At 34.0% G+C, this 24,640-nt stretch overlaps 2 protein-coding genes across 3 annotated transcripts; one reads left to right on the top strand and one right to left on the bottom strand.

The window, feature by feature from the left end:
- Positions 1-1,788: 1,788 nt before the first annotated feature.
- Positions 1,789-7,162, bottom strand: LOC148597407 (tubulin beta-1 chain-like). Its single transcript, XM_088564375.1, has 2 exons — positions 6,313-7,162; positions 1,789-2,677 (listed from the first exon to the last, which is right to left on the bottom strand). Exons 1-2 carry the CDS (start codon positions 6,832-6,834, stop codon positions 1,856-1,858), a joined length of 1,344 nt encoding a protein of 447 aa, XP_088420501.1. The 5' UTR covers positions 6,835-7,162; the 3' UTR covers positions 1,789-1,855.
- Positions 7,163-10,095: 2,933 nt separating this feature from the next.
- Positions 10,096-14,657, top strand: LOC148597408 (uncharacterized). Of its 2 annotated transcripts, XM_088564066.1 has the most exons (5): positions 10,096-10,449; positions 10,947-11,081; positions 12,409-12,597; positions 13,287-13,349; positions 13,789-14,657. In XM_088564066.1, the coding sequence occupies exons 1-5, from the start codon at positions 10,386-10,388 to the stop codon at positions 14,526-14,528; spliced, it is 1,191 nt and encodes a 396-aa protein (XP_088420192.1). In that variant the 5' UTR covers positions 10,096-10,385; the 3' UTR covers positions 14,529-14,657. The 2 variants fall into 2 exon arrangements, with proteins under 2 accessions (XP_088420192.1, XP_088420194.1); XM_088564068.1 differs by lacking the exon at positions 10,947-11,081 and having other exon boundaries at positions 10,097-10,449.
- The last annotated feature ends 9,983 nt before the right edge of the window (positions 14,658-24,640 follow it).

A 24,640-nucleotide genomic window follows, 5' to 3' on the forward strand; every position in this document is an offset into this window, starting at 1 on the left:
TATTTCACATTATACGTGGTCGTGGACTCATTATACGCGGTGCATATAACTTTATGTGCAGTATAACTGTCATTATACGTGGTGCATTTTTCATTATATGCAGTACAAAACTGTGTATACGCAGTACTTTTTACATTATACGTGGTACATATATCGTTATACGCAGTGCATTTTGCAATATACGCTGTACATTTCATGTTATACGCAGTACATTTTCACAGTGTGAGGAAAGACATTATACGCAGTATTTTAAATTTCGTCGACGAAAAGATTGATGATGAAACATGAGAAATATACTGCCTATATAGAAAACCACCAACAAAAGACGTTACGGCGTTCCATACCTGATAATGCTAGATGTATGTAGCGTTTGTTTAAAGTCGTTATAACGAGTATGGGGTAAGCAAAGGCATTGTACATGTACAGTACATGTAACTATTAGACAAGGTGTTAAATCTTTACCTGATACCAACCGGTATTTTGATGAAATAAATTATAAATTAAAAACATAACATCTATTTCATTTGTTACTGGCGGCTTTATGTGACTAAGACAAGCAGTCAAAGTCAAGGACAATTTGTACACGTTTATCCCATAAAAATTTAAAATCTCTGTAAACTGCAGTTAATGTTTTCCTAGCTAAAAGCAACGTATGTATCTGTTAACATGTTTTAATCACCTTCTGTTAACAAATATGATTAAAATCTTCGTCCTAGGTTTTCAAATCTTACTCATAGTAATCAAATGAAGATGTTACTACTATTCACAAATACCCAACTTTATCTATGAACAGACGGCAGTCAAATGTTGGAAGGTGGTGGGGGCGAATGTTCCGATTTCCGGATAGAATTTATGTTGAGTTTTTTACCTGCCGGTAGCAGACGTATATATTTTTTTGTTGTTTACTTGTTTTGTAAAAACATTATGGATGTTTTAATTTGTCGTATAATTTTTCGTTTGTTTGTTTGTTTGTTTGTATCCTATACAAATGTTCCCATCGATAGAAGCATACAAATCTATATGTTAAGTTTTGAATCTCAAAAAGATGAGATTTGGCGAAACTACAACAAATGCGCCAGCGTTTAACCTAAATACAAAATAATGCTTTCAGAGGTCACCATAAGGTCTTTAACAAGTGTTAACACACCTTAAATACAATAAAACGATGACACTTAAAAAAATAACTTAAAAGACAAATAACGACATCGACTCATTAATTTCCAACATCTCCTGACTGTGGACAGGCATATTCAATCTGCGATGGGGTGTAACTAGTTTCATAAGGCCTTAACCACCACCCTTTAATGTAAATAAAAAATAAACTGAAACAACAAACAAACACACCATGTAAATCACTGAATAATACATCTAATTCTCTTCATGGAATACGTCAAAATGTACCGTAGAAGACCAGAATTAAAGTGGCCAACGTCATTTGAATTATACCTTGTATTCGGAACAATACTTTGAACTCGTTGTTCAACAGCACTTGAAATCTATTTAGGACAAGAAACCTTTGTTTCTAAAAATAATTTGACGTCAACATTCAATGTACATGTATCTCTGATTATCCACTCAGCATTCAATATTACTTGTAACATTTCGGAAACTTACATGTATGTGTGAAAAAAAAACTTTCAATAATATAAATACATTTGGCACTATGTATTTCCAGCTTGACACAAAAATTATCTTAAATAGGGTTATCCCCAGTCCAGCAACAAAACTTCTGATTCTTTGGACTCTAGTTGATCTTCTGTATTTGTAATCAGACAAAAACACATGCTATAATGTTGAGTTTCTTTTTTTTCAAATACAAAGCAGAAGAACTCATTAGTAATATGACAAAAGTAAATCACAAAGTTTCTATTTCGCCGTCGTCAACTTCTTCAAAAAGTTCGTCTTCTTCAGTCGTGGCATCTTGATACTGCTGGTATTCAGATATCAAATCGTTCATGTTTGATTCTGCTTCCGTAAATTCCATTTCATCCATCCCTTCACCGGTGTACCAGTGTAAAAATGCTTTCCGGCGAAACATTGCTGTAAACTGTTCCGATATTCTCTTAAACAGTTCCTGGATTGCAGTGCTATTCCCAATAAAAGTTCCGGACATTTTGGTCCCTTTTGGAGGAATGTCACACACCGCCGTTTTGACATTGTGGGGAATCCATTCGACAAAATAAGAACTGTTTTTGTTCTGAACATTAAGCATTTGTTCATCAACCTCCTTCATTGAAATATGACCTCTAAATATAGTAGCAACTGTCAAATATCGCCCGTGTCTAGGGTCACAAGCCGCCATCATATTTTTAGCGTCGAACATTTGTTGAGTTAATTCTTGCACTGAAACTGCTCTATAGTCTTTGCATGCACGTGAAGTTAATGGAGCAAACCCAGGCATAAAGAAATGTAAGCGAGGAAAAGGAACCATATTAACGGCTAATTTTCGAAGATCGGCATTTAGTTGCCCCGGAAAACGTAGACACGTGGTTACTCCTGACATCGTCAAACTAACCAAATGGTTTAGATCCCCGTATGTTGGGTTCTTCAATTTCAATGTATTAAAACATATGTCGTAAAGAGCTTCGTTATCGATACAGAACGTCTCATCTGTATTTTCAACTAACTGGTGGACGGACAAAGTTGAATTGTATGGCTCGACAACAGTATCAGAGACCTAAAACAAGAGAAAAAGTTTCAGTATACATGTACGGAACGTTAACCATATATAATTGATTATTAACATCAAAAGATACCCAATCAGGAAGAATGCAGTATGTATCTACTTAAGATGGGAGTTTCCGGGGTTGGAAAATAAGTGAACATTTAAAGTAATGGATATGGACTTCAGTCATTCATGTGACAAGTACTATCCTTACTAAATTATTTCAGCTCAGTTTGAACAGGAAATATCTCCAACTTAGATACCAAGCATAAAGGCGGTTTTTATTTTAAACTCGAGGTTCTAAAGAGCATTATTTAGTCGTATGGTTTAGAACATTAACTTCATCAATTTGAGGTCCACATTCCTCTGAAATTTCAAAAGTTGGGAATTGAGGTTTCAGAGGAATATGTTTTTTTTTTTAAATGAAACATAAAAAAAGCAAAGACAAAAACTAACACGGATCGAAAGATTTTTACAAAAATATATCCACGGTTAGATTATATAATGTTGGCATTTTAACCCAAGTCAGATTTATCTAAAACAAAGATAAAAAATACAAAAAAAAAACAAACAAAAACAAACAAACAAAACAAACAAACAAACAAAAACAAACAAACAAACAAACAAAAACAAAAACAAACAAAAAACAAAAAAACAAAAACGAAAACAAAAAAAAAACAACCAAAAAAAAAACAAAAACGAAAACAATAAAAAACAAAAAAAAAAAACAAAAAACAAAAAAAAACCTGCTTTCTGACCTCTACTGTCTCCTTTTCTTAATGACAGCCATGTTTGTTAACGTGTACAATGTTATTTTTTGTTTGTTTGTTGGGGTTTAACGCCCGAGCAGCAATATGTCAGCTATATCCAGGCGATGGACATGAAGTGGATGATAAAATGAAAATGAAATGATGATGAAATGAAAAATGGGATGGGACACAAAGATAATGGGGTCGACAAATTTTGACTCCACTAGAAATAGGAAGAGGTGGGTAGGGTCGGGCGATTCAGCCTCCTGTGGCGGAGCCCTATGGTTCCTACTCCGGGAGAATACCACAGTAGGGTTTTTTAACGTGCGAGGAACGTGGCATCTTTCCCAACACGGTGCACCACTATGGTTTACAGTCATGTTTTCCGTATTATAGCCTGACAACCTCAGCATGTAACACGCCAGGGGTACCCCATTCCACCACCTGGGGCACACAACCCAGTTGTTCTGTGGGCAGAGCGCCCTAGCCCCCGGCTAGGGTTCTGAGCACTATTTAGTCGCCTTTTACGACAAGCTTAGCGCTGCTGCAAACCTATTCTTTTGATACCCGGACCTGCACGGGTCGTTAACGTGTACAAAATCATCAACATAATTCTGTGCACAGTACCATAAAAACATGCATACAAAGTTGGGTAATAATGCGTTTTATATCTGTAGTCTCTGAGAAGTATTTTTTTGATAGAAATTATAATATAAAAATAGCAAAAATTGTCAAAAGGACACTTACTCGAACAAACAAAAAAAAAAAAAAAACAAAACAGCTGTACCCACCCCTTTATTCTATTTTTGGAACAGGGGCCATGTACATGTTCATTGTATTTCGATGAATCTATACCTCACGCAATTCTGGACATGAAATCCTAAGGATATTGGTACTAAGATTGGTTCTAATTAGTAGGTTAGTTTCTGAGGAAAAGGTTTTTTGAAAAAAAAATATCAAGAAAATAGCAAAAGAACAGGTACATAAATGTATGTACGGGAAAAAAGGGTATAACCCGTAAGATTTTCTTAAAATTTGCATACATTTTTAATTGTTTTTTTAATAGCTTGTACCATTATGCCTTAATTTAGCTTGAAATAAAGTTCCAATAAGATTTCAAGTTACAAGTTCGCAAGTTTGAACTACAGGCACAAAAAATCTACATGGTGATAGACCCCTTTGGTCTATTTAAGTAACAGCGGCCATTTTATTCAACTAATAAAAAATCACACCATCAGAATACCCTAAAAGAACATTCATACAAAGTTTGGTTCTAATTGGTCGAGTAGTGTCAAAGAAGAAGATTTTTTAAAAGTTGGTAACGACGACGGATGAAAACGAATGCCAACGGCGACGACGGGGTCCAAGTGGTGGCAATAGCTTACAATATACATACGCCTTGGGGCATGGTTAGCTGAAAATTAAACGGTTACCATTTCTGGTAAAAATACCGTAACGAAACTTTTCGTTTCGTCTCTTGAAATAGTAATCCCCGTAATCAAAATACAATTTACATGTGCACTATTACGAATTTCAATCGACTCTTTTTTGTATGAACTTCAAAACCACAGCGTAATGCAACATACATATACATGTATCTTCTGATTGAATTAGGTGCATTGCTTGATATGCAAATTATCAATACAGGATCAGATATGTGTCCAGGCTTGGATTCAAGAGGGACCCGGCATACACCCCACTCAAATTATGGAAAATTTGTTGTTGCTTAAAGTCTTTAATTTTAACAAATTCTATCCTCTAATGTTCTTGTCGTGATTCGCTCGGCCTAAAGTTCAATATATTCCCAACCCCAAACCTTAAATACTGGATCTTTCCCTGGTGTCATAAGCACAACAAGCTTGAGAAGACTATGCGATGTGTACGTCAATAAAATAATTTAATAGTGTATCACATTTCTACGTAGCAAGAGTGAAAAGGCCACACTGATATTGGTGAGATTGTACGACTCAAATATACAATGCATGTACTTGTATGTACGCATGACACATATCGATTAATAATCGATAAAACAGAAACGATAACGATTAAACCCTAATACTTAGTTCTCGACTTACGTTAGAACGTTATAGTGTATTGTGGTAACTTTCGCTAAATTACAAGTCATTTAATTTCATGAAAAAATGCCAGCAATGAAAAAAAAACAAAACAAAAAAACCAAAAAAAAAAAACACGTCTATCCAATAATAGTTTGATTGATTACAACAAACATGGATCAGCTTAAAACCAAACATACAAACATACATAAAAAACGTATGTTGTTTACCTTAAATTACATGTAAGTTGTAAAAATCGTAGGAATGTCTGACCTTTGGGATGATCAATTAAACTTATTTCTACATTACTGCATTATAAACATGGAAAAATGTCGTAAGACATTGTAAACATGCCTGTTGGATAATAAACCGCTGTATTATTCATCAGTACTAGAGATACATGTATTTCATGGCTTTCTCGATACAATTTACCCGAATTAAGCACAAACTTCCAATGCGCATTGTCTATATTTGGGCGTGCTGACTGACCAAAGGGTGGGGGCCAATGTCAGGCTTCAGTGATTTTCTGTCATTTCTATGAATTATTTCCGTAAACGGTAGGCCCGGATCTTTCTTAAATGGTGGAATTGAATACAGGTCTTAGTAGGCCCGCTACACGTGTATGTTCTCCGAGTAGATTTAACTTTGACTTATCAAGTGAGAAACCTTTGTAAAAAGGATAGGCCTTTTCAATAACTTGCACAATTGTAATAAATTAATATCCTTACATAATTTATCTCTAATTAAAACAACGTCTCTTTGCAATGGTGACTTTGCAAATACTCTCAACAGGCATTGGTCTTTAACGAAAAAAAAAAGATGTAGTAAATGATACAGTACATACCTTCGGTGAAGGAACGACAGAGAAGGTATTCATGATCCGGTCCGGATATTCCTCTCTGATCTTTGATATAATCAGCGTTCCCATTCCACTTCCCGTTCCACCACCGAGAGAATGACATAATTGAAAACCCTGCAAACATTCACATGACTCTGACTCCTTCCGAATCACATCCAGGACAGTATCCACCATTTCCGCTCCTTCGGTGTAATGGCCCTTAGCCCAGTTGTTTCCAGCTCCAGCATATCCACCAACAAAATTATCTGGCCGGAACAATTGTCCGTATGGACTACTCCTTGCGTAGTCTAATGTTCCAGGTTCTAAATCAACAAGAACCGACCGTGGCACATAATTTTTATGGGATCCTTCCATGTAGTAAACATCAATTCTTTCCAACTGGAGGTCAGAATCTCCGACGTATTTCCCGGTGTCGTCGATTCCGTGCTCCCCGGAAATCATCTCCCAGAATATTGACCCAATTTGATTCCCGCATTGTCCGACTTGCAAATGAACTATTTCCCTCATTTTTAGACTGTTATGTTAAGACGTCTCGGTCGTTATGCACTAAGATTTGATAAATGCAGACGAAAGCGAATAATATTACGCTTATTATTGATTGACATAGGAATTTACAACATGCACATCCAAAAAACTATCACAGCACGTGCAACAATTCCGATAATCGTAAGATCGCTGTCAGTATCGCATTGTCTCGTGCATGAATCGTCTGCAGTGAAACAAAAGCACGCCAGATGTGAAATATACAAGTCTTACAAGATTAAAATCTGCAATTATTCACCTTAGTAAAATGGAGAATATGTATATGGATGACAAGTTGTGTGTAATTCTACCTTGTCGACCTAACCCCGCGGCAGATGTTAAGCTTAACTATTGTATTTACTGTGCCATCTTTATCATTCTCTTCTCAGCTGACAAAAATGTTAATGTATAATTTTTTCTCTTAATGAATGACTTCTTTTCTTTAAACAAATCTACATTTTATTGCATTATACACATACATGTACATGTATGCTTATCATTTACGGAAATATTTCATGATCTCTATATTGTATTGAATTAAGTGGCGACCTTTTCATCAAGCGTTACTATTGACGGACACATGATTAAACTGTATGGAAAGGCTATTGGTTTTTAGAACGGAATTCATTCTTATGTCTTTTCATATCAAAATAAATCTCGTAGCTCACATCAACCCAGAGTCACGTGACTCCGTGGTTTCGTAAAAATGGGTTCTCCTCTACCATTCAAATGTACGGAGATCCGTCATTAATGAAGCGTTGAGTTTATTATTAAAAACAAAACGTCTTTTTGTGTAGTGATAAAAATGTTAAGAAAAGCTTAGCATAGCAGATTTTGCATTGGAATGCAGCGTTTCGAGCCCCGTGCAGGTCCGGGTGTTAAAAGAATAGGCCTGCAGCAGCGCTAAGCTTGTCGTAAAAGGCGACTAAATAGTGCTCAGAACCCTAGCCGGGGGCTAGGGCGCTCTGCCCATAGAGCAACTGGGATGTATGCCCCAGGTGGTTGAATGGGGTACCCCTGGCGTGTTACATGCTGGGGTTGTCAGGCTATAATACGGAAAACCTGACCGCAAACCATAGTGGTGCACCGTGTTGGGAAAGATACCACGTTCCTTGCACGTTAAAGAACCCTACTGTGGTATTCCCCCGGAGTAGGAACCATAGGGCTCCGCCACAGGAGGCTAAATTGCCCGACCCTACCCACATCTCCCTATTTCCAGTGGCAATCAAAAATTGTCGACTCTATTATCCTTGTGACCCATCCTTTTTTTTTATCATTTCAATTTCATTTTATCATCCATTTCATGTTCATTGTCTGGATATAGCTGAAATATTGTTGCTCGGACGTTAAACCCCAACAAACAAAGCAGCGTTTCGAGGTCCCGGAAGTAAGCAATATAATGCAGATTGGTCTTCTATTTTTTGATACGTTCTACATGTACATTATATTGGAAATTCCGAAAAGGAATATGAAACAAGAACGAGACTCACAAACCTAATTGGAAGAGGAATGCGGATTGAACACCTTATATATTATGTACTCTTAGATTAGTTACGGGAGATGCGAAAAATGCGTTAAGTGTTAGTCTTTGTAAAAATCAGGCAATGGTATGCAATGGACAAAGTTAGCTATTGGCAACATTAAAATCAAGGAATAAAGACACGATTGACCATAATTTGGCATTATTGAGTTATTATTTTGTTTAAATGTATTGTAAATGAACATTTCAAGTATATATAACTCTTAAAGAAAACGATATTTTCTAAAGAAAGAAATTCACAACATATCCATTGATGCAAAGATCAAACAAATGGCAGTCATTTAAGAAAAATCTTTCTTTGAATGAAATGTTTAATCAGTGGGTTTTTTTTACATTCATTTTTTAACATTTTGCCTGATTCTTTCTAAGACCAGTCTTATTGGAAAACGATGGAATTAGTTTTTTGTTTCTTGTCAATCGAACAATCCGTTCAATGTGCGCATCGTTTTTATTATTGTATTATGTAATAAGAAAATACACGGATACAAAAACATGAATGAATGTCTGTACAGTATTGGTGATTCATTCTCAATTTTATGTAATTTTGTCGAGTGACAGATAAGCTCTTTAGATACACTCAGATCTACAGATAAAAGCAAGAATCTGCATAACTTCATAGCCATCATAAACTTAAAATTGTTTATCAAAGTTTGTCAGACGCCTGATTATATTAATTTTTTCTTATATCTCTGCTTCTGACCGCAGTATGATAATATTTTGAAAACTTCATTCTGAGTTCGCATTTGCTGCATGTAACTTTCTGTTATTTCTATTCTAAAATATCATACTTTGCATTCATACAAATGTATTGCCGCAAGATAACTTGAATCTGTAGTGTTTATTACTATAACGGATATTAATGTTGATATTCTTCAATTATTTTACATCTTTCAAACTTTTTTACTATTTTTTTTTAATAAAAGCTACGTGCAATAAAGCTTACAAAAATAGCCCCGCTCCTGCTACGTAAAATACGACCGACCTAAATCAGTTACATGTAGTATAGATTTCATGTAATAAAAATCAGTTCCATTTTAGGTTGGTACAATCAAGTTGAAAAATAAGCATATAATTTTGAATAGAGTAAGATGCACATGGACTTTAAATGTTTAAAACATTAAAGACCAGGGCTAGGGTATGAAAGGGAAACAGTTTGTATTTTTTCTAAGTAAGGGCAGAGTTTTGTAGGTAAAACAAACCTATTTTTCAGGATTTTCTCTATAAAAGGAAATAAAATATTTTAATTTGTTTACAGTATTTTCGCACATGTTTATGAACAGTAACAAAATACCAACCGTTCTACAAAACATGAGTAGTAATATTATATCTTATTATCTGACAGGTTTTTCATTGTAATATTCAGAAAAAATGTATAATGAAAAGTCATTCAAACTCGCTCATCAAACGAAACAAAACGTTTTAGTATAAAGCAGATAATTTATTTGCTGGTGAAATACATGTATCTTTAAACCAGAGGATATGGAGCTTAATATATAATTACGTGCTTTGCACCCAGTGACAGAAGTAATTTATCTTTGTGATTCTTATATGTATCGAAGAGAGATATGATTGTGGTTTTGAACCTTTTTTTGGTTGTAAACATCAAATAGTGTTTAGTACATATGACTCTTCTTAAACACTTCACCTTTGATAAAGGGGTTACTTAAGATAACAGATGATACACAGGGGTGATTACCACAAGCACCTGCTGTGGTTTTTCTGATTACCGTATTTAAACTAGAATAATCAACTGCGAAACTGATTCGAACAATTCAAAAATATTTCTTAAGTTTATACTATCAAATACGGTAATCCCCGAGTGCCAATGATGCCTACTTATCTCTTCAACTTTCTCGCCTACTGGTGAGATGGAAGGGTCAAGTTTTATTTATATATGGTGTACATAATGTATGATGGGCATGTAACGGTAATGTATGATATGATTAGACCAGTTTGTCACCATCTTAGATGAACATTCCGTGTAAATGGAGAAATAATGTTAACAGTGATCATTCTCATAGACATTTGGAGCCATTTTGTAGCTGAAGCTATACATGTAGGTAAGAGAAAACCTTGCAATAAATTAGTAACAAATAGAACTTGTATAAGGTTAGGCCAAACGAATAAATGTCTTTTCCTGTTACCCTACTTACCCAATCATTTCGTCCCAAACATGAACATTTTATTGCCATTTTAGCTCAAGAATCGTTAAAGTCTAGATTTTTACTGCATCAACTTCATATAAAATCGTTTTTGAAAAATAAAATGATTTTGATGCCTGCAATTGTATCTACCCTATGTTTTTTCTTGCTGGTATAGGGTGGGTAAGTCTCGTTCTAGTTTCATTTTCCTTACCGGAATTTCTGATGTAGAACATATTGAAATCCGAAGACCGGTCTGCATTTTATTGTTTACTTCCGGGATCTCAAAACGCTGTATTACAATGCAAAATCATCTATTTTACGCTTTTTCTCAACGCTTTATGATGTGAAAAAATATTTGTCTGTTTTATTGGTATTTTTTTCATGAAAATATGTTTTGCTTTTATATACTTAAGCCAATGCTCTGAAAATGACAAATCTCTATGCATTTGAATGGTCGACTAGGACCCATTCTCGAGAAACCACGGAGTCACATGACGAAACTTACAAGCCATATCAGGAAACAAGACTATACTTATTTTTTGCCATAGGTAGTTATTTTTGACACAATGAAATTAAATACCAAACAATTAGGAAAAGTCTCACCTAGTGTCCGAAATTAATTTACTCTTGATTATATAACTTTCTGTATTTTTAATAAATTAACAAAATATCATCACTTTTCTTTCCGACGCAGATACAACTAAAAAAGCCTAGGATTGGACCCAGTTACAGTAATACAAATATTGTTCATGAACTTTTAATTATTCTGTATATACATGTAATTTAGTTATATTGTAAAAGTCCGTCTCCGTCGCAGTTAAGACCGGGATAGTTGCAATGTATTATTTTCTTCCTTGGAATATGGATTTCGATCTGAAGTAGTCGACATGAAAATGATAAAACCAAAGCATTTAATGCTCCTTAACTTGATTAGAAATATTAGAACTTTCTTCTTTTATCTCTTAAGGAGGTAGACATAGGGTAAGGGACACAACTCTTAAAAATCATTGGAACGTTTGTATTCAGCATTTTACATCAATCTTATGTCAGCATCTAATTAACTTGGATTCATTTTATTCTGTTTCAAACGAAAGCTTGAGAGGCGTTGGTGAAATTGAATATATTAATACAAACATATCACCGATTTCATCAGTTATGTCTCTTACCCTAGGTCTGCCTCCTTAAATGTAATTATTCGAGCAAATTGTGAAGGAAAAAAGTTTGAACACATATAATGGTAAATATATATTTTGTTTCTCTTTATAAAATATTTTGTCGTTATCAAAGCTAAACACGAAAAATATATTTTATCATCTATTGAATTATTCTGATGTCTAAAATATAATTCATGGGCTTAAGTTCGTACACTTTTATACAACATGTCACTATGATGTAAAAATCCCCGGGCGGCTTTGACCCTCGTCGCCATCTTCGACCAGGTGTATACATGTACAGAGTTTAGCAGGGAAAACGAAAAATACCATACATTAAGAAGGTAGGCCTAGAGTAAGGGACATAATTCTTGAAATCAGTGATAAGTTTGTACACAGTATCATGTTCAAAATCACCACATCTGTTTTCATTTGAAACAGAATGAAATCAATTTAAGTTACTTTGATGCTTACATGAAATTGATGTAAAATACTGCATACAAAACGTTCCAATGATTTGTAAGAGTTACATGTATATACCTTACCTTAAATCTACCTTCTTAAATACTATAAAATGTATCTACATACATTTCAAATGTGTGTAATGTTACGCAGGTACAAAATGTATCATGTGTGTAACATACTTTATATTTTACTGCTTAATCAACATACAGTATATCTTTTAAATCTACATGTTCATAATAACAACAATGTTTGCGTTCAGAACAGGGAGGCCCAAGTAGTGGTTTGTTCCAAAATATCTGGCAGCAGTCTGCCAACACAATGAACGAAATGATGGAAAAGTTTGCACCCTGTAAAATGAAGTTTAATGGGCTCAACACACAGATGAATTTTGGAAACCACTTTGGTCAGTTCCGGTCTAGAATTGGCTCGAAATCTTTTGACCCCCCAGGTATGTTCAAAACTGTTACAAATAACGAAACCCTGTGCTGGAATTGTGCTCATTAGTTGTTCGTCTATGGCAAGTGAAAGGTTCAACACCAGAGATTTAAGCAACATATTTAATTTCACTTTATTAATGTAATCAGAACAATATACATGTATACCAGTAACTCGGTCTACCAGTTAGTATTTTTTAAGTTGGTCTACAATGTAAACAAACTTTCGAGAGCACAAACCTGGTACAAAATGTACATATATGACTTCTTTAATCAAACTATGATACATGTAATCACATATGTAGTACAGTAAGCAGAAGTGCAATTTACAGTGTACCATTGTTTTAGTTCATATACATTGTTTTTATCACGGATGACTAATATACTCAAATATAATTGACAGGTAAATTTTTGTATAATTCGATGGTATCCCGTACAAACGATGTCTGGTCGTATTTTTTATTCACAAACAGATTAAAAACAATATAAACATTTGTCAAAATCAAAAATAACCCTTTTGACGCATACGTAAATTTCTACAACCTTGAAATGCAGTGCATTTACATATTTTTGTTAATCTTTCATGCTCTTAAACTGTAAAAAACCCCAATGTTTACCGCTTAAGTTCAAAATAGTAAGAATAAACATATTCATACATGTACATGAAGTTTCTAATATTAAATACATTTTTGCACACTTTCAGACAGCTGTCCGTGCCCTAGTATTGACAACAAGGGTTGCCCGACTTGTAATTGTTTAACAGAAGGTAAACATGTTTGTACTCCAAACAACTTCACAGTCTACAAGAAATTATTACTATTTTTTAAAGAACTGACCTTGAACACCATGGAAAATCTATTTATTCAACGAGTAAACAAGGCAGAATCTACGTGCATTTATAACTGTAGAAAGGCAAATTCAAGGTAGCTGGGTAGTTCCCTTACTTCTTAAAAAACAGCATTTATTTATGGTAGTTCATATTGCATTTTGTACTTTAGTGTTTAGTGTTCCTTAGCTTCAGTTTTTAGATTTACACATGTAATTGCATTTTGTTTTCACATTACTACATTGAAGTACTTTTTGTATATAGATCGTCTCCGTTTCTTGATTTGACTTAGATTTTTAAAGTCTTAGAATTCCTTTTTAGATGCCTTGGTATTTTTGGCCGATATATATTATTTTACAATTTATGTCTTTCTTTTCAGGACAACAGGCACACTACGGAACAAATGTTGTATCTCGTCAACTTTCACCGACATCTCCAATGGAGCCATCCAAGACAAAACTCGATTCCAAGTATGACACTACTCCGTCATCTACTATTACAAGTACAGAGCGAGCTACAAATTCCAGAATAGCGGGGAATATGACAACAAAGGTACCAGTACACGTGTCACCCTATAAAAAGGTCGATGAAAGAGGACACGACGGATTTCACAAAGAAAATCTGGAAATTACTGTAGGAAATATCTCTAAAAGAAATTCTACCAGCGGAAGTGTCAGAAAAAACGGAACAGTGCCATCTGAAAATACTACTTTATATATTGGTGCTATCTCAGCTCTGTCTGTTTTGCTTACTTTTGTGACGATAATGTCTTTTGTGTTTCTGTATAAATGGAGAAAAACAGTTGAAGGACTGAAACACCAACAGAACGAACTCTATTTCACTGAAAAGTCGTTTCGCATAAACATGGAACGACAGAATGAAACATTTAATCGAGATTCTCAATCCCGAAACAAACAGGAATTGCCGATAGTGCAAAAAACTTCAGTTTTAACACAGGCCGGAAATGACTCCATACTGACGTTGGATGATTCAACTGCAATTAAAACGCCTTTAAGTTCCCCGGGTCCACAATCTGCCGCGCCGCTCCTACCTGATCGTACTAATGCATTTCAATACCAAACCGATGCATTTCACAACATTTATCTAGAACTAATGTAGTAGTCAGATTTTAGACATTTAGTAAAGTGGTCATGAAACTCTATGCCAAGGAACACGGACAGGGACAAAAAATAGTTCTATGTATTTCATCTTTTTCCTCACAATTTAATCTAAACGCTAGTGAAATCATTTATCAGTTTCTTACAAAAATTAGGTACACAGCACTTCTATGGAGGAAACTACATTTTTTCCATACCCCATTGTCCAATGCCCCGTACTCCCTTCCTCCATTCCCCGTGCTTCATTTCCTTAGTCCCATTCCCTATTCCCCAAATGTCATATTTCCTTTCCTATTTAACATCGACCCGTACGTAGTAAGCAAGCATTAGTGTTACAAAATAACATGTATTTTTCTTGGTTTTTATCAGATACAATATTTTACGTTTTTAATAAACAAAACTTTTAAAAGATTATCGATTAGCCGGACCTCATGACCCTTCCAGTAATTACAATATAGCTGAGTACCTCATCTCCTCTGCTTCAAAGCCTCCCCCCATTGCTCTACACCCAGTTGAAAAGGACCATAGTGTTGTTTTTCAACTAACCAGTTTTTTACCTTGTTATTGCCATTTGTTATACGGATTTTCTTTTTTACCTCGAGTTCATCAGTTCGGTAATTTTGATATTATCCTTCACTTAAATCAAACTATTTGTACAATCAATATACTCCACAATATTAAATGCGGTTCACTTCCTAGGTTACGTGTATAACATGTGTTGCGAATATGGGTTTTTGGAGTTAGAAAATATGCTCATACATGCATGCAATTTTTCAATAAATAACAATTCATATACTGATCACTCAATTGTATGAAGTAGTAATCAAGGGAACCATGGTTATAGCGGTAATCAAAAGAATGCAATCCAGGGACAAAACCCAGACATGGAAAACAGACATACACAACAAAGAACAGACAGTAACTAAAATCATACATACAAAGTAACAAAAGCAAAAGATTGTTTTTAATCAACGACCAGGTTGTGCGACATAACCTTCTTTATAGCAATTTACGCTTCATAAACTGCGATAAGAAGATGCGTAAACTGTCCCAAAAGTTGTTTATGTAAGCATATCTTGAAAGTTATTTTTGTCGATGCAATTAATACAAGTACATGAATATAATTTGTTTGCCATTACAATTTTCTAAGCTATTCTTTCTGATTTTCGCACTCCTATAAATGGTAACATGTATATCCATTCTCAATTACCTTTTTATGCTTGGTTATTGATAATTGGACTGTTTACGAACAAGTTACCGTAGGAAAATAAATCAAGGTCGTGTATTTGTACGGTTATATCCATAAAAAAGGATCTATATTTATTCGTTCTATAACAAAAAGACAGGATCAAAAACAGAGGATAACTGTTTCTCGTACATTTCTTGTATTTTAAATACATTTACACATACTCTCGCATCTGCAATCACTCTTACAAACCTCGATGGTCTCGTGGCAGCAAGTTCGTCTCAAAATCGTCGGTTCGTAAAGGTCATACTAAGGACTTTAACTTCGGTAGTAACTGATTATCCACGCGGCATATCGGAGGCTTATTTGGAGTCATAAAAATTGTTTTTTATTTTGGTGTCACGTTAACATGCGAGTTGTCGCTACTCTGAGCTTACACAAATTAAATACCAGTCTAGTGTGTCCGGTTAGTACAGGGTCTGATCGGTGAATCAATGAAAGTTATCATCCTTAAAAATCTGTAATAGGACGTTAATTCACGATCATTAATCAATCATTCATCACTGAATTAGAAGGAATAACTATACATGTAGTTTAATACTTAGTATGGTGTATGGGAGTAAATATAGAGAATATCATTGGAATGTAACTATAGGCTCTAGATAGCCTGAATCGCTCACCTGGTCGAAAACAGTCTTCTTAGCTTTCTAAAGCTGGACTCTGGACCTTACTGTATAATTGTCACAAGAATCATTTAATCAAAAGAGAGCACCTTGGTTATCTGCTCGGATTTCATTTGATAATTGTTTTTTTAATTCTTCAATGGCAAAACTACGACATTGGTCAACAGATCTTTAGGAAAATTTCGTCAAAGGTGGATCTCGCAATGTTGATCAATTTTACCTTGTCAGAATATGTTTACGAGTAATTTCCAAAAAAAATCATCAATTTTACCCCCTATGGTCTATTTTTATTAACATTTGCCAAGGTTTTTTGCCCGATCAAAAATCCCCACACAGATTTTTAAGGACATCGTTAAATACATTCATGTCAAGTTTTGTTACAGTCCATCTCGTAGTTTATATCTATAGTTAGGAGAAGAAGATTTTCAAATTTAAGTTGGAAATACAAAACTTCTAGAAAGAAAATCCATATCAGGACCCATAACTCATTCGTCCGTCAATGGATACTTCTGAAATTTTTGGCCAACTCATCATGTAGAACAATTTAACTCACTGCCAGATTTTAGCTAAACCCAACTAAATTCTGCAACTTGACCCCTTTGATCTATTTTTAGTAACGGCAGCCATGTTTTTTCAAGATCAAAAATACCCGCGCACAGAATGATTGTTAAAGATATTCTACGAAACATTTATATAAATTGTTTCAATCCATCCAGTTGTTTCAGAAGAAAAGATTTTCAAATTTGGAAATTTAAAATTCGGTACAGAAAAAATCCCCGCACAAGATGGTTACAAATACCCTTAGAAATATTCATGCAAAGTTTGGTCACATTCTATCAAGTAGTTTCAGCGGGGAAGATATTTGAAAAAGTTAGACGACGACGGACGACAGACACATGGTGATGACAATATCTCACATGACCTTTCGGCCTAGTGAGCTAAAAAAAAGATCAAAAGCTGAAAACATCAAAACAGAAATAATGTAACAGCACAAAAACACACCCACAAAAAATCATTAGGCATCGTTTGTTGTGATACATATGTACGTTGCGATATTTTACTCTTGTTATGGTAGTAGAAGACGAAATGTTCATAACAGTTTTTAATGCGAAATAAAGTCAAAGCTTGGAAGCACTAATAGTCTGATATTTCGAAGCGTCCTACACAAAGTTCGATATATTCATATCTCCTTCAATAAAAAGCCTTTATCCTACAATATTATATTGAGGTATACTGAGTCAGGTGTTTCACCAGTAAGAGGACGAAGTTGAATATATAGATGTATTTTAAAAAATGATTATGGTTTTTGCAGTTTTACATTAAATAACGGTTTAATTTTCTTCATAATTAAAAAAAAAAACTTTATGAGATCCTTATTCGGTATTACAGGTTAACTTTCTGTCAGACTGAAATCTGGATCACGGTTCTTCTAAGATCACAGAAGAAATCCTTATTACCATAAAGCTTCTCGTCCAAAATTGATATCAAAATAGGTAATTACATTTTGTTACAATATAATTGGCACACAATAGTAAAGGCGTCGAATAAGATGTGCCCAAAGTGGTGGATCTATATAGCATGAAATTGGTTGGTGTTGACTTAGCTGACCAGCATATCTAAATGTATGACACTGACATTAGAACAGTCAAACTGTGGAAAAAAGTATACTTATCAACTTAAGGAGGTAGACCTAGGGTAAGGAACATAACATAACTCATGAGATCAGTGATATGTTGCTGAATACAAACGTTCCAATGATTTGTAAGAGTTGTGTCCCTTACCCAAGATCTACCTCCTTTTAAAATATTGACAGCAATTTGTACATGTATTACTTCTGTTACATGTATAACCTGTAATATAGTTGCGTTTTTGATTGTAATGTTTTTGGGTCATACATGTATATGAATACATGTAATTTGTTAACATTAACAGTTTATATCCTTATAATTTATAAAATCCTTGGTTGTACAAATTTGTGTATTTTAATGCAATTAATACCCATGCAATGCAATCTGAAATCATTTATGCTAATATAACAGCTTAGTATTCTAAAGGCACTTCGAGTAATGGAATATTTTCACGGCTCTTTTCTTTTTTGTAGGATATGCATACATACTGTACCGAAGAAGCAGACATCTACCTCCAAAGATGACACGACTAGAATTTCAATCCAAGATCTACAATCAGTTGGTAGGAGTTATCAGAGACATGCATCACCTGCTGTCTGATTCTTACATGTATAAAGACTGCTACTTAATATTTGAAACCTAAATTTCCATCATACTTAACGATTACACGTGCAGGTATATACTATTGTGGTCACATTTAGGGAACAATGAAGCAATTAAAAATACGCGAGTAATTTTTTTTTAAAGAATATTATTAATATTTTTAAATTTTAGATGATTCACGTCACTTGGCTAGTATGTAGTAAGTGTTTATTCTGACTATTCCAACATTTTAAAATTTATAGGTAAAAATTATAAAATCCATGTAGGAATAGCCAGAACGGTTGCATAAAAAAGGGATTAAGTTTGTGTATACTGTAAAACAAAACTTTTAATTGGAATTCTAAATGTGTTGGAATTACCTGTTCAATTTTTTGCTGTATGAAATTTTATTTTGGATCTGTAAAGGTTTCATGTGAAAATTCTTATGAATTTTAGACTTGCAAGTGTTTAAGTGTCAATTAAAGTTTTTTTAACAAATAAAAAATAAGATTTTTTTTTTCATAATTTTATTAAATATTCAATATTCATGATTACAATAAGTCATTGATAATACGTACTTTATAAGTACATAATATTCAAGCACTGATAACATTGTAAATAAATAAAAAAGCAGTAAAGAAAGTTAAAGTACTCATGATTTGTTTAAAAGAATCATACAATAAATACATAAATAAAACATACAAAGCACAACAGTTCAAGCACTAATCAAAAGTTCACAAGTATACTCTAGAAGCAAAAGATGAGAAGCAGCGTCAGCAAACTGGACTGGTGTGAGTTCCTGGTTCTGTAGACGAGTCTTTAATGTTTTCAGTCTGGAGTCGATCTCTCGGTATTTGTGTTTCCTTGGGACACATTTACCACCGGCTTGGTACTGGAGCAAGGTACAGGCATGGACGGCTTCTTCGTGCTTTAGTAGTTTCACCATGTTGAAGATGTTAGGATGCGGAGCTTTCACCAGTTTCTTTAGTTTCCCGTGCCAGCCCTCAAGATGGTTGTTAGTCCTTGGTACCTCTGTTGCATGGTGGTAACACAGGTCACGGTTTCCCTCTATCCAGTAACTGGTAACGTAGTCAGTAAAGGGAAGTGTTGGTATGTTGATGTTGGTGTCGTTGATGTCCTCTAGTGCATGGAACCAAACGTCTTCAACTGATGGCAATAACGGCAGTAAAGTTTGTATTTGAATATAATTGAATCAACCAATCTCATTTATTGCTTACAAATCAATGTATGTAAATATTTTCTTAATCTGTTTTAAATGTGTATATATTAAAAAAATCTTATAAACTTTTAAAGATTTTTAAAAAATTGTTTATTAATTAATTTATTTAATTTTCAGTCTCTATATCTTTTTTCCAATATTTCAACATTTTAAGTCTATCTTTTATTTATTTATAACCATGACAAAAGTTATAAATTTGGCAAAAATAGCCCCACATTTCTCTAAAACACATTATAATTTTGCTGATAAAATGTTTAAATCCAATGTAGAATCCCAAATTTACCTGCAAAATTAATTAGGCAATAATTACTAAAACAACAAAACATACTAAAACAACATCCATTGTTCTATGCATGTAGGAATATCCAGAACATATTTTTTTAAATGTTGGAATAGCCAGAAGACACCGTACTAAGCAGACACCAGGAAAAAGATCAAGAGTCCGCACATGGTGCCCTGATTGCGATGTAGGACTTTACCTAGGATATTGTTTTCGGATATACCATAAGTGTCAGAACTATTCCACAAACAGAAGTGGAAATCCAGAGGAATAGAACAAACAAATTTCATATACAAATCAATAAAACTTTACCAATTTATTATATTGGTATGCACTATGTTTTTATTAGGTACATAATACTTGTATTTTAAATTGTGTATGACTACATAGTTTCTCTTCTTTGAAGTATTTCGTTTTCAGACAGTGACAGGTGCGTGATTATCTAGTAAAAAAAACGGCATTTGTTTTGTGACGTCAGATGTGTTAGCCCGGTATAAAACGTCATTTTTCAAAATGGAAAATGAAAAAGTAACATGTTTTACCATAAATTTCAATTCCCAGCGTATATACTTCATTTATTTCACAAATTACCTAACATTGCATAATGCTGAATTATTCAGTATTTTCTGGCATAAGAAGTACACAGAAATTTGGCTTCGGCAGCAAGAGGATTAAATTTGTATGCATTATCGTTACAATGACTTCCTATTCTATTAAAATATTATTTTCCATAATTATAGGTTTTGACATTCACATGTTCGTCTGAACAATTAAATGTCAGTTTTCTTTACAGGGTTGTCACATGATTGTCACATGACCTCCAACAATAAAGCCATAATGAAAATGTATTGGTCTGAACATATTGACTGTGCCACAACCAGACAATAGATTATTGGACTGATATTCACGTGGGTAATCGCGTGATCGAGTTATTTTCAATTATTGTTATGCCTTGAAGTGATAACCAAGAAAAAAAACCAAACAAACAAACAAAAAAAAAACAACAAAAAAACAAAAAAAAAAAAAAACATAAACAAAAAGAAACAAAAAGAAAAAGAAAAAAAATCTCTATTCTATGTTTCCCACCATATTTTTTTCTGCCTTTCGTTAATGTGGAAGAGTTGTAAAGTGATAATGGGGAAGCGGGAAATGAGGATTATGTACAGGGGAGTTTGATATTGAATGCGATTGGGTAGATTAGGGAAATCGGTCAAATAAACATTTAGTTGATAAATATATTTTATTTAACTATGAACTGTAGTTAAAATGATAAAGAATTTAAAAAAATCTACAATGTAAGTTCGTAATACAATGATATATAAAATAGTGCTGCGGATGGCTAAGAATTTTTCGATCTTTAATGGGCCTAGAGCGTATACGGCTATATCATATGTCAATGGAAATTAATTAGAGGAGGGGTCCAAGATGAATCGACCCCAATACACTTTGAAAAGTGATTTAAGTGTAATCTTTCATTATAGATAACGGAAAACAAGTAACATTTAAAGATCACATGTATAGAATTTAACAATTCGAACTTTAATGGGCCTAGAGCGTATACGGATATGTCAATGGAAATTAATTAGAGGAGGGGTCAAAGAACTTTTTCCGACAAAAGTTGACTATTTCACCACAGAACAAAAATGTTCCTAAAATTAATTGCATTTTAGTGCATTTTCAATGATTAAGAGAAAATAAGACACCATAGTATAATACAATGTATATCTAAATATTCTTTACTTAATAACAAATAAAATAAGCACAACATTCTCAATTCGATCTGCAACATGGGCTTTGCAAAATGAGTTTGAAGTCGCAAATTTTCACATATTTAAACTGTAAATTGTACAAAATTGTATAACACGGAATCGTATCCGAACAATTTGTCTAGTTTCACTTCTCAGTCAAAGAAGAATGATATTCAAAAACTACATTGATTTATCTTTCCATTGATATAGCCGTATACCCTCTAGGCCCATCACACTCGAAAACTAAAGCATTTTATACCTGTCCGCAGCACTATAGTGTAATAAAGAGAAATGCAATAGCGATTTTACGGGGAATGAGTCTTATACTGAAGGTGACGGGGCACTTGGTTGGTTACAAAATATATTGCATTAATCGAAAACTGCAGTTACGTGTAGAATGATTCAGATTTGAAAAAGAAAACTAAAGAGTAAGTTAGTATGTAATAATATGGAAACATGAAATTGGGATTCTATTGGAAATGAATGTGTTTCTATGGATAATGGAATGGCGATGGCGACAATGGGGAATGGAACGACGATATATCATTGTGTATTTAGGAAGTTTATAATACTCCAGATCTGTATTTGATGGCTTCAGAGAAAATTTTAAAAGAAAAATCAAAATCAAATTTTAATATCCCGTACTTACCTATGGCAAGGATATTTCCTGTATGATGACATGTGGAAGCATCTTCATTATTATTAAAGATTTGTTCCTTCAAGAAGCCTTGCCTTATCAAATTAGAAATAATTAAAATCGATCGACGTTAATGACGTCACAGTGGTGAGTTAGTCGATACACGAATAAGAAACATTCCATAAATACATGTAAAATGTTCGTAGTTTCATATACTCATAACCTTCATTGTACCATTAGTAGAGTATCCAGATTATTCAGAACCCCTTCCCCTTTTGTGCAAACCTGAGAAAAAATGTGCAAATCATAGCCTGCAGCCTCATTTTAAAATGCTTTGATCTGCGTCTGTTGACTTTTCAGATTGATTAATCGATTGATTGTTCATCAGAATTTTGATAGTAGTCGAACTTGCTTCCTTACAACTACATGCAAATACATGTATACGTGATTTTTATCATATAGATTATATCTACCTACTCAATAAAGATCACATTAACAGGACATACATCGGAAACTTTTCGTTCGCATGTTGAGTTAAATATCTCTATCATGTGATTGTGAATATGAATAGGAGTGATAAGTCTATCACTAACCCATGTTCTGGTATAATTAGAAAGTTGTAGACTTCTCACTAGTTACGTTATTCTTAATGAATTTCGCACTTCTTATGTTTCTATGGGTTATTGATTCAACGAATAAGTACAGATGAGATCAGTTCTAACCTAGAAATGTCAGAAGAACTTTTTTTTTTACTCAATATTTTCTATATCAAGTAATGATAGAGTATGGAAAGCCAGAGTGGACCCCGAAGATACAGATTTTTCCATAGGTTTCAATGGGAGAAAATTTGTAACTTCGGCAACCCAATTTTACCCCGGAATTACAAATTTCAATGTCCCGGTATTACAAATTTCATCCCCGAAGTATTCTCACATCTCCCCTTTTTTTCATTCCCTCAAACTTTCACAAATCCACCCGAAGTTATTTATTTCAATCCTAACTTTTAAGTTAAAAAAATATATATATATAACTTCGGCCTCTTAATTTGCAATTCGGGAATAATAATGGAATGTCTATCAATTTGTACCGGGAATTGGAATGTCTAAATTTGTAACTCCGGGGTTTGGAATGTGCCGAGCATACAAATTGTCATTCCACGCATAACGTTCGGCTTTTGGTATGCCTGGAATGTGCCGAAGCTACAAATGTTGGGTTTTCTACGCATGCTCTACATACAAATGTGACTTCCTTCCGTAATACGGTAAACAATATCAACAAATAATCCAGAAACTGGGGCCAGTATGATGATCTTAAGAGGTAAAATGATTCATTAGGGACGGAGTTCATCATGTTCACTTTGTTGGATATGTAAGAAAAGTATCAAATGTTGTGTCCGTTTTGTGTTCGGATATTATGCAGTGAAGTACTAAAGACAAGTACCTAAACAAAGAATACAACTCGACGATCTTCACGCTCATATCTGCAGAATGTTCAAATGACAAATTATAAACCCCATGAAGATCCTAGAATTTGAGAAGGAATGAAAGGTACGCACATTGATAAAGCATTAAATATTTCACATATATGTGTGTGTTTGTGCATATAATTGGTTTCCTGGTTGCTTTTCCTAAGCTGCATGAGCATGTACATTTTAACATACATGATTTTTACGAGTAAATCTAATCCCTTTTGGGATTCAGTGTCTGGAGCTATTTTCTGATTTTGCCACCAGTAGCTGCCAAATCAGAAAATATCTCCGGGCACTCAGAGGCCCCTCTAGTTTCCGAAATTCTGTCGCCAGAAAAATAGCAAGATGCCAATTTTTGTCGACATTTTTCAGAAATTAGAGACAAAAGGTGCCAAAAAAATGATTCCTTTTTTAAAATATGACATTATTAAGTCCACTGAAGAATTATCTTCGTCAATTCAAAATTACCTCTCCATTTATGACATGCATGTACATGTACCCAAGATTCACTCTTGATGCATGTAAAAAGCAGGTTTTAGCTCTAGTCCCTGATTTTAAAACATATTCAACTTAGTCGTTTACGGTCTAATTTATCTTACAATATAATTTGATTTTTTTTATATTTTGTTTCTAGAAAAGCAGAGGACGCTTACCCTACTGG

The sequence above is a fragment of the Perna viridis genome, chromosome 15, assembly GCF_037379345.1.
Source record: "Perna viridis isolate PV_CMFRI_1.1 ecotype Kerala chromosome 15, ASM3737934v1, whole genome shotgun sequence".
Classification (NCBI taxonomy): domain Eukaryota; kingdom Metazoa; phylum Mollusca; class Bivalvia; order Mytilida; family Mytilidae; genus Perna; species Perna viridis.

Coding starts and splice junctions, on each gene's coding strand:
- LOC148597407 (XM_088564375.1), bottom strand. CDS start 6,834: ATGAGGGAAATAGTTCATTTGCAAGTCGGACAATGCGGGAATCAAATT. Junction 2,678..6,312: donor CTGTCGTTCCTTCACCGAAG/GTATGTACTGTA, acceptor CTCTTGTTTTAG/GTCTCTGATACTGTTGTCGA.
- LOC148597408 (XM_088564066.1), top strand. CDS start 10,386: ATGTTAACAGTGATCATTCTCATAGACATTTGGAGCCATTTTGTAGCT. Junction 10,450..10,946: donor AGCTGAAGCTATACATGTAG/GTAAGAGAAAAC, acceptor TATATACTTAAG/CCAATGCTCTGAAAATGACA. Junction 12,598..13,286: donor GAAATCTTTTGACCCCCCAG/GTATGTTCAAAA, acceptor GCACACTTTCAG/ACAGCTGTCCGTGCCCTAGT.